General features: G+C 50.8%; 1 protein-coding gene across 1 annotated transcript; it reads left to right on the top strand.

Moving 5' to 3' along the window:
* The first annotated feature begins 3,081 nt into the window (after positions 1–3,081).
* LOC142004988 (olfactory receptor 6B1-like) lies at positions 3,082–4,122 on the top strand. Its single transcript, XM_074982659.1, has one exon. It carries the CDS (start codon positions 3,097–3,099, stop codon positions 4,054–4,056), a length of 960 nt encoding a protein of 319 aa, XP_074838760.1. The 5' UTR covers positions 3,082–3,096; the 3' UTR covers positions 4,057–4,122.
* Positions 4,123–10,582: the final 6,460 nt, after the last annotated feature.

Here is a 10,582-nt window from a genome sequence, read left to right as displayed (position 1 = left end):
ATAGGGTGGACGTAGCGTCAGTCTTTGCAAAATGGGCAGATAAGCAGGCTTGGCAGAACCGGACTTTTTAATCTCAACAGTGGATATCTGTGGCTGGTTTTAAGCCTTTTCTATTGTTGTCAATGGAAGAGTTCAGTTTTGGAAAACAGTGGTGAGGTCTGTCACTAACTATGAGTGATTGTAGACATTGAGTCAAAGTGTCGTAACTGTTATAACGCCAATTGTCACTCTGTGGGAAGCAAATAACCTAAAGTCAAATGAGGAAGTTCTCAAGTAACACTTGTCTTACTTTATCAAGCTACAAGTTTCATTCATCAATGGACATTTATTTTTTCATCCATGTACACATATGTGATGAAATTCACATTTATTCACTGGTATTTACCAACAGAAATATAAATTCTTGTACGTGGGAGAGAGAGATATGCAGGGGAGAAGGGAGAGGGTCCAGGGTGACCTAGACAAATTGGAGGATTGGGCCAAAACAAACCTCATGAAGTTCAACAAGTTCAAGTGCATTAGGAGAGCATGTCCAGCAGATCGAGAGAAGTTATTATTTGGCACTGGTGAGGCCATATCGGGAGTATTGTGTCCAGTTCTGGGTCCCACTCCTGCAGGGAAAGGTTGTGGATGTATTGGAGAGGGTCCATCTGAGGACAACCAAAATGATTAGGGGGCTGGAGCACATGTCCTATGAGGATTTGGGCTTATTTATTTTGCAGAAGAAAAGAGTGAGGGGTGATTTGATAGCAGCTTTCAACTTCCTGAAGGGGATGGAGAGAGGCTGTTCTCAGTGGTGACAGACGGCAGAACAAGGAGCAATGGTCTGAAGTTACATTGGGAGAGGTGTAGGTTGGATATTAGGAAGAACTGTGTCCCCAGGAGGGAGGTGAAGCACTGGGATGTGTTACCTAGAGAGGTGGTGGAACCTCCCCGGCTCTAAAAAGTCCTGGCTGGGATGATTTAGTTGGGTTGATCCTGCTTTGGGCAGGGGGCTGGACTCGATGACCTCCTGAGGTCCCTTCCAGGCCTAGGATTCTGGATCCCAAGCCAGGTGTTCTCAAAATGGGTGGTTGGGTGCTGTCAGTCTCCACCCAAACCCTGCTTTGCCCCCAGTATTTATAACGGTGTTAGACATATAATAATGTTGCTCGTGTACAAAGCGGGAGGGGCAAAGAGGTTTGCTGTGTGGAAGCAATGATGAGCACTGAAGCTGGAGAACCGATGTTTTAAGCCTCAGAATTAAAATCCTCAAAGGTACAACCAACCAAACCTGGCAGCGTCTGAGGGAAACCCCCAGAAATTTAAATTCATTCTTCCTCTTCTTCTACTGTGACTGCTCCTTTTCTATCCTCCTTTGGGTAACCCCACATGGGATGTGACAGTGTGAAGCTGTGAGGTGACCATGACAGGAGAATTTTGTTTGTAGCACACTTAGTTCATTTCGGTTTTGATGGACAATTGAGGTATTGAAAACACGAACTTTTTCAGCAAAGATGCTGGCTTTCCTGGGAAATTATATAGTTTTAAAAAACTGAAATAGTTTTTGGCTGAAAATTCCATATTTTCTGTTTGGGGAGATTCAGTTTCCATGAATGTGACATAAAAAACACACCCCAAACCAACTCCTTTTCCTACTCTCATATTCACAACATGCCAAAGAGCACAAATCCCCCTGAGCTTTCACTTTGTGGGGTCCTTTGAAAGATCTGCCCTACTCTGTGTGAATGGCTGAGGGACAGTTTGTAGAGAGACGCATACTAGGTTTGCTTCTTCATAGAATCATAGTGTCATAGGGCTGGAAGGGACCTCAGGAGGTCAACCAGTCCAGCCCGCTGCCCAAAGCAGGCCCAACCCCAACTAAACCATCCCAGCCAGGGCTTTTATTGGGATGAATTGACACAGACCCAGCAGTGGCCTCATTTCATAGATCCCAGCCTAGTGGGGGGCAAACTGCAGTTGTCCGGCTGCACCCTGCCCATCAGGATCATTCTCTGGGGGCTGTGAGAGCTTTAGCTGAGGTTGACCGTCCACACGCCTGGCTCCCAGATCTCCCACTGGCTGTGGTTGTTAGTTCTCAGCCAACGGGAGCTGCAGGAAGCGGCAGCCAGCACGACCCCGAGGCCCAAGCTGCCTCCCACAGCTCCCACTGGCTCAGGACGGCGAATTGTAGTCAGTGAGAGCTGCGGGGCCAGGCCTGTGGACAGTCAGCACCAGCAAAAGGCCTTGTGGCCCACCTGTGGGTGTCCCTGAGGGGATGGGTGCAGCCTACCAGCCACAGGTTGTCCACCGCTGGTTTAGCCTGAAGTCCTGAGTGACCCAGGCCTTAGAACCTCCCCGGACCAATCCAGGCTGGAACGAGAGCAGGTGTGTGAGGGGGAAAACTCAACCCGGCTTTAAAAATGGCAGGTGATGGAGCAGCCCCTGAGCCTCACTGTGAAAGACGTCCCCATTGCTCCAAGTTTGAACTTGTCTCACTGGAATCCCGCTCTGGGGAGCCTGGGGAGCAGCTCTAGGGTAGGCAGCAAGATCAAGGAGCCCCCCTACCAGGATCCCAGCTGGGATTAGGGATCCCCACTGTGAGGATTCCAACCCCGGATGGGGGCCCCACCAGCATCCCACAGCCCCAGGGTCCCTGGCTGGAGTGGGGGAGCCTGGCAGCCCCAAGGCACTGGGAGCCCAGCCATAGCAGAGGGGCACCCACCTCCATGCGGAGGGAGCCCTGCAGCCCTTTAGAGGAGTCCTGCAGGAGTGGGAGCCCCCCTCCAGGCAGCCTAGGGGCCTGACCTCTGCTTATCTGGTAAATCTGCTCAGTGGGGACCACTCAGGTCCCCAGGGTGCTGGACAAGGGAGGTATAACCTGTAGACCAGATTGAAGAGCCCATTATTAGAGAGACTAGTTTCTCATAGAGATATTTAAACTTATTTCCCCTCACTCCCAATGTTGAGGAATTCAGATACTCTGGGCCGGGATCTAAGAATAAAAATATCAAACTTCCAAGCTGTGGTTAAAAAGATCTATTGAAATGGGTATTAGATTTTAAAATTTCTTTCTTTCTTTCTTTCTTTCTTTCTTCGCAGACCCCCGGGCTCACGATGGAGCAGGAGAACCACACCCGAGTGCGGGAGTTCATCCTTGTGGGATTCCCAACCATCCTGGAGCTGCAGGTGCTGCTCTTTGTGGTGTTCCTCACCATGTACCTGCTGACCCTCCTGCAGAACATGGTCATCATCGCCCTGATCTGGACCAACCTCCACCTCCACAAGCCCATGTACTTCTTCCTCAGTCACCTCTCCTTCCTGGAGGCTTGGTACATCTCGGTCACCGTCCCAAAGCTGCTGGTGAATTTCCTGGTGGTGAATAAGAGCATCTCCTTCCTGGGCTGCATGGTCCAGCTCTACTTCTTCATCGCCTTGGTCTGCACTGAATGTGCCCTCTTAGCTGTCATGGCCTATGACCGCTATGTGGCCATCTGTAACCCGCTGCGATACCCAACCATCATGAGCCACCGGCTGTGCCTGCAGCTGGCGGTGGGCTCCTGGCTGACCGGCTTCCTCATGTCCATACTGAAGGTCTTCTTCATCGCCCAGCTGTCATACTGTGGCCCCAACGTCATCAACCACTTCTTCTGCGACATCTCCCCATTGCTCAACCTCTCCTGCTCTGACATGACAGTGGCAGAGATGGTGGACTTTGTCTTTGCCTTGATCATCCTCCTCATCCCCCTCTCTGTCACGGTCACCTCCTACAGCTGCATCATTGGCACCATCCTGCGCATCCCCACCGCCCAGGGCAGAAGGAAGGCCTTCTCCACCTGCGCCTCCCACCTCACTGTGGTCATCATCTTCTTCTCAGCCGCCCTCTTCATGTACGCCCGTCCCCGGAGGATCCAGTCTTTCGACCTCAACAAGCTCGTGTCCGTGGTGTACACCATTGCCACCCCCATGTTGAACCCCTGCATTTACTGCCTGAGGAACCAGGAAGTGAAGGGGGCACTAAGAAAGATGCTGGGTGTCAAGAGTGCTGACCCTAACGTCTCCAGCAGTGACCACTAGGCTTGAGTTGGGCCCATAATTCTCCAACCATTGGAACTGTTCACATGCACAAGCTTTTCAGAGGCAGTGATGCTTCAGATTTCCTGGACAGGATTCTACTCAGGCTGATGGATTGTGAGAAGACACTGGGAGAAGGGTTTCATATCCAGGTTGACTGGAACGTTCAGTGCAAAGAAGCTACAAATGTCAGGCTGTAGAGGAGGAGGCAGATTTATACACGTTCTGAACATAAATCAACGACATAATGACTGCTGTACTCCTGTGAAATGGGTTTAGCAGTTGGGGTCCCTCGCTGGTCGAGCGCACACTTGGCTCTGTCTCAGTTTGGCTTCTCACCTGAATGTAAAACAAATCGATTTACTGATCGTAAGGAGAATATCATTCTCTGGGCAACCAGCTCAACAGATCCATTGTTTCTCTGAGCTCTTCACTCAGGAGGTTACAGATAGTCCTCGACTTACAAAGGGGTTGCATTCCAGACACCTGGCCATAACTCAGTCTGGTCCTAAATTGGAAATACCCTTATATGTAATCCCTGAAGGTACGTGAGGGCTGCATTCCACCCAACCCTCACGTACCTTTAATTTTGCGTAACTCAGGGAGGGCTTGGGCTGGGGCGTGGGAGGGGGCAGAGGGTTAAGCCTGGGGTGGGATAGGGCGGCAGAGGTGGTGGGAGGGTGCAGCTGAGCTGGAGCTTGCAGGGGGTTGGACCCAGGCAGCAGGGGGTTTGCGCCAGGCTTGAGCCCAGCCAGGGGGTTGGAGCTGGAGTCCCAAGCACCAGGGAGTGTAAGCTGGGGCTGTGGGGCATTGGGGGGATTGAACAGGGTGAACCAGGTTGAAGGGGGTTAGCTGTGGGGGAGGTAGACCCTCATGCACCTGCAGCATCTGACAGCCCAGCTCTTGCCAGTGGAGGTCAGCTGGGGATGCGGAGGGGTTGAGCTGGGTAGAGGGGGGGAATGAATGACGGTGAACTAGGGTGGGCGTGGGTTGAGCTGGCAGGGGAGGATAGAGCCTCTGCAGAAGCTAGCAGCGACTGACAGCCAGAGCCCCAAGCGCGGGTGGGGGCAGTGAGCTGGGGCCGTGGGAGGGTGGAGTTGAGCCAGGCTGGGGGGGGCTGAATGGGAGGTACACTGAGGCAGGATAGTTGAGTGGAGCAGGGGGTTGGAGCCCCGCCGGGGGCTGGGAACTAGAGCCCCAGGAAAGGGTTGAAGTCAGAGACCCATGCATGGGGGGGTGAGCTGGGGCCATGGAGGGGTTGAGCCAGGTGAGTTAGGTGTTGAAAGTGGGTGCACTGAGGCGGGGTGCTTGAGCAGGAGGCAGGTTGGAGCCCCACGCATGCTGACCTAGCTGCGTTGGGGGTGGGGTGCTCTGGGACCACATGGTGGGCTGGGTCTGTGGCCATGGGTTTGGGGCCAGGTCGGGGGGGGGTGTGTGTGGGGGGGGTGGATGGGGGTTGGATCTGGGGCTGCAGGGGTTGGAGGGGAGCCCCAGCTGTGCGGCTGGAGCCCCCCACGGGGGGGAGTGAGATGGAGCGCATGGAGGGGCGGGGTGAGCTGGAGGAAGGTCATAAGTACGAATGGTCACAAATCGAGGTGTTCATGTGTCGGGGACCGTCTGTACAGGGGTGACATCCCCGTGCCTGTGCCATTGAAATGAACATGCTCCCACTATTGTAACTGCTCTCCCAGGCATGCTCCAAATCCTGGGCCCAACGAGGTGTCTACTGAAAGCAGGCGAGTCACTGCATCTCTTTCTGATGCTTACATATTTGCATCGCTTTTGTACATGGAGTTATAAGTATTGGCTCTGGGCTTGGAATTGTAGCCTCTGGGAGAGCACAGTGGGAGGACACACGGCACTTGCTGTGCAAGGACTCCGAGCTGTGCAGAGCAGCACTTGGCTCCAACTGACGCCTCCGGGCTTTAGCTGTGGGCGTGTAGCACAGCAGGCTGCCTAGGGCAGAATGCCCCGGAAAGGACATGGCAAGGTGAGCTCATGTGAGAGGAGCCGTTTTGGACGTGCTTTCACACAGGGTGGACAAGTGGATTTCCCTCAGTCTTCAGTCCAACCCATCACTTCAGGAACGTCTTTGCTATGAACTGACCTGGAAGGACTGCTGACCCGTGCTGACAAAGGATGTGCTCCAGAGGCTTCTAACATAGCTGCCTGCTCCATTACTGCAGCCTGCACCAAGAACTTTGTGACTGATGTATGTGGTGTGGTTGCTTTAACAATTTTTATTCTCACCCTATTCTTTTCTTTTATTTATAAACCTTTAGATTTTGGGTTCTAAAGGTTCGGCACCACGTGCTCTTTTGGGTAAGAGCTGGGTATGTATTGACCTGGGGCCGTGGCTGGTCCTTTGGGACTGGAAGAACCTGTCTGGATTTGGTGAGATTGGTTGACGTAACCTCTGATCTGTGAGGAGGGGACTGGCTGTGGCACAAGGGAAGCTGGAGTGTCTGCGGGATTTGCTTGTGTGACGTCTTGCTGACCACAGACGCAGCGGAGGTGACTCCTGTTGTACTTTATAGAGAGGGACCCACAGTCTAGGGCTGTAAGTAGCCCTGTTTTAAGCAATTTGCCCTGGTTTGGCTCTCCCAGCTCTGCCCAGGGAAACCTCCTCTGTTACACTTCCACGTATATTAGAAATCACTTCATTGAACCTGAAACCTCTGCTTCTCCCCTCCCCTCACTCCCCCTGATACAAATCAGGAGTAACCCTACTGACATTCTTGGTGTTACACCGGATAAAAGTTGTGCAAGTGACATCAAAATAAGGCCCAAACTTAGAAGTGAAGCAAGAAGCGGACATAGGTTGCACTTTCCTCCAGATCAAGCAAGGAGAGAGCACGTGATTTCAGAACACTTCAGTTTCTGATTATTGAGAAAATTAATCCAACCAAAAGAACATGCAGGGCAGACAGGACTCATTGCACAGCTCACGTTTCCAGCCTTGATTTACTGCCAGTTCTAAACAGCGATACGGTTTGTTGATATTCTTGTTTACTTACCACACCTGCAAAACTATATAGACATTTGTGCAATTTATCAGCAGCAACAGCATTGCAAATCCCAAAGGACGTGGCCTCCTTGCAGGATTGGCCCCTGACACACTTATCTTAATACCACCTACCAGGTGCCGATCACTGTAATTTCAGGAAGAACTGAAACTGACATTGTTTCAAAATTCCCAATGAATGGAAAACTCGGGAACAATTGAACTCAGGCCTTCGCTTTCCCAGGTTAACCCTGGAACTGTACAAGACTCTGTGCTCTGCTTGCAACCTCTGTGTGTAACCTGCCATACTGAAATGAACTCCATCAATGCCTGGCAGCATTACAGGGCCTTGTAATGGGCACACCTGGTGTATATGAGCAAACTGTGGCTCATACTCCTCAGACTAAGCTAAAGCCTACAAAAGAGACAATGCCATCACCTCCAGCTACTTCTGTGCCATCCATGTAATAAATCCTTCATTTGTGACCAAAGCCTGGAAATAAAACTGAATTTGTACTCAAAAAATGAAACATTTGCTTTGGTTGTGGCCCTACCATAACTTTTTACATTTTTTTTTGTTTCTAATGCACCAAATGGCCATAATTTTCCAAAACTCATGGAAAAGGGGAGTCGGGAGGAGTCTCTTATGACTGCAAAAAGGCAAATGTAGTGACTTGACTTAAATCCTTGTAGAGGTCCTCTACAAGTCTCCTCCACTTCACTCAGTCTCAGAACAAAACTTCCAGCTGACTCCAGGAGCACTCCAGTTGTTGTCCTTCAATCATGTAATCATAGAAAGCCAGGCCTGGAAGGGACCTCAAGAGATCATCCAGTCCAGCCCCTGCTCAAAGGAGGATCAACCCTAAATGAATTATCCCAGCCATAACTTTGTCAAGGCGGGACTTTAAAACCCTCTAGGGATGGAGATTCCATCACCTCACTAGGTAACACATTCCAGTGCCTCACCACCCTTCTAGTGAAATAGGTTTTCCTAATATCCAACCCACACCTCCCCCCCGTAACTTCAGACCATTGCTCTTTGTTCTGCCGTCCATCATCACTGAGAACAGCCTCTCTCCATCCTCTTTAGAGCCCCCATTCAAGAAGCTGAAGGCTGCTATCAAATTGCCCCTCACTCTCCTCTTCTGCAAACTAAATGAGACCAAATCCCTCAGCCTCTCCTCATAGGTCATGTGCTCCAGGCCCTTCTAATCATTTTGGTTGCCGTCCGTTGGACTGCCTGCAATGCATCCATATCCTTTCCATATTGGGGAGCCCAGAACTGGACTCAATACTCCAGATGTGGCTTTACTTGCACCAAATAGAGGGGAATAATAACTTCTCTAGATCTGATGGAAGTGCTTCTCCTCATGCCCCCCAATGTGCCATTAGCCTTCTTGGCTACAAGGACACACTGTTGACTCATATCCAGACTCTCATCCGCTGTAATCCTCAGGTCCTTTTCTGCTGCACTGCTACTTAACCAGTCGGTTCCCAGCCTGTAACAGTGCTTGGGATTCTTCCATCCCGAGTGCAGAACTCTGCACTTGTCCTTGTTAAATGTCATCAGATTTCTTTTGGCCCAATCCTCCAGTTTATCTAGCAACGAAGGGTCCTGTGGCACCTTATAGACTAACGGAAAAGTTTTGAGCATGAGCTTTCGTGAGCACAGACTCACTTCATCAGATGCACTGATGCACTGATGATGCATCTGATGAAGTGAGTCTGTGCTCACGAAAGCTCATGCTCAAAACTTTTCTTTTAGTCTATAAGGTGCCACAGGACCCTTCGTTGCTGTTACAGATCCAGACTAACACGGCTACCCCTCTGATACTTGACAGTTTATCTAGGTCAGTCTGAACCCTATCCCTGCCGTCCAATGTATCTACCTGACTCCCTACCTTAGTGTCATCTGCAAATTTGCTGAGCATACAGTATGGCCCCCTCACCCAGGTCATTAATAAAGATGTTGAACAGTACTGGCCCTAGAACCAATCATTGGTGGACTCCACTTGAAACTGACCACCAACCAGACATTGAGCCGTTGACCACTACTCATTGGGCCTGGCCATCTAACCAGCTTTCTACCCACTTTAGAGTCCATATATCCAAACCATGTTGTGGGAGACTGTATCAAAAACTTTGCTAAAGCCAAGGTATATCACATCCATTGACTTCCCCATATCCACAGAGCTAATTACCTCATCATGGCCGCGTCTACACGTGCACGCTACTTCGAAGTAGCGGCACCAACTTCGAAATAGTGCCCGTCACGGCTACACGTGTTGGGCACTATTTCGAAGTTGAAATCGACGTTAGGCGGCGAGATGTCGAAGTCGCTAACCCCATGAGGGGATAGGAATAGCGCCCTACTTCGAAGTTGAACATCGAAGTAGGGCACGTGTAGACGATCCGCGTCCCGCAACATCGAAATAGTGGGGTCCGCCATGGCGGCCATCAGCTGAGGGGTTGAGAGACGCTCTCTCTCCAGCCCCTGCGGGGCTCTATGGTCACTGTGTGCAGCAGCCCTTAGCCCAGGGCTTCTGGCTGCTGCTGCGGCAGCTGGGGATCCATGCTGCAGGCACAGGGTCTGCAACCAGTTGTCGGCTCTGTGGATCTTGCGTTGTTTAGTGCAACTGTGTCTGGGAGGGGCCCTTTAAGGGAGCGGCTTGCTGTTGAGTCCACCCTGTGACCCTGTCTGCAGCTGTTCCTGGCACCCTTATTTCGATGTGTGCTACTTTGGTGTGTAGACGTTCCCTCGCAGCGCCTATTTCGATGTGGTGCTGCCCAACGTCGAAGTTGAACGTCGACGTTGCCAGCCCTGGAGGACATGTAGACGTTATACATCGAAATAAACTATTTCGATGTAGCGTGCACGTGTAGACGTAGCCCATAGAAGCTAATCAGGTTGGTCAGGTGTGACTTGCCCCTGGTGAATCCATGTTGACTACTCTTGATCACTTTCCCCTCTTCCAAGTGCTCTGAAACCCTGAGAATCCCCTCCATGATTTTTCCCAGGATTGAGGTAAAGCACCATCTGGATCATCCTTGAGAGGCAGTTATCTAACCTCTCAAATATCTTCAATGATGGAGATTCCACCACCTGTCTAAGCAATTTATTCCAGTGATTACCCATCCTAAAGTTTGTCCTAATATGCAACCTAACCCCAACGTGTTGCGGTTTAAGCCCATTGCTTCTTGGCCTATCCTAAGGGTGAAGGAAAATAATTTTTCTCTCTTCTCCTAGTAACAAAAGTTCAGGTACCCGAAAGCTGTTATCATGTCCAGTCTCAGTCTCCTCTTTTCCAGACTAAAGAAACACTTCTTTTAATTGTCCCTCCTAGATTGTGTTTTCCTTTCCTGAAATGTGCTGCACAGAACTGGACACAATACTATCCTCCAACAGTGGCCAGTACTAGGTGCCCCAGAGGGAATTAACAAGTTATCCACTCCTAGCTCCTAGGAGGAGCACAGAGGCAAGGGACAATCAAAGCATGGGGTTGCATCCTCTCACCTTCGCTGGGG

Source organism: Carettochelys insculpta, chromosome 32 (genome assembly GCF_033958435.1).
Source record: "Carettochelys insculpta isolate YL-2023 chromosome 32, ASM3395843v1, whole genome shotgun sequence".
NCBI lineage: Eukaryota > Metazoa > Chordata > Testudines > Carettochelyidae > Carettochelys > Carettochelys insculpta.
Note: the sequence above shows the minus strand (reverse complement) of the source record. Positions and strands in the feature narration are given on the sequence as shown.

What these genes read in the sequence shown, in the direction of transcription:
- LOC142004988 (XM_074982659.1), top strand. Translation starts at nt 3,097, where the DNA reads ATGGAGCAGGAGAACCACACCCGAGTGCGGGAGTTCATCCTTGTGGGA.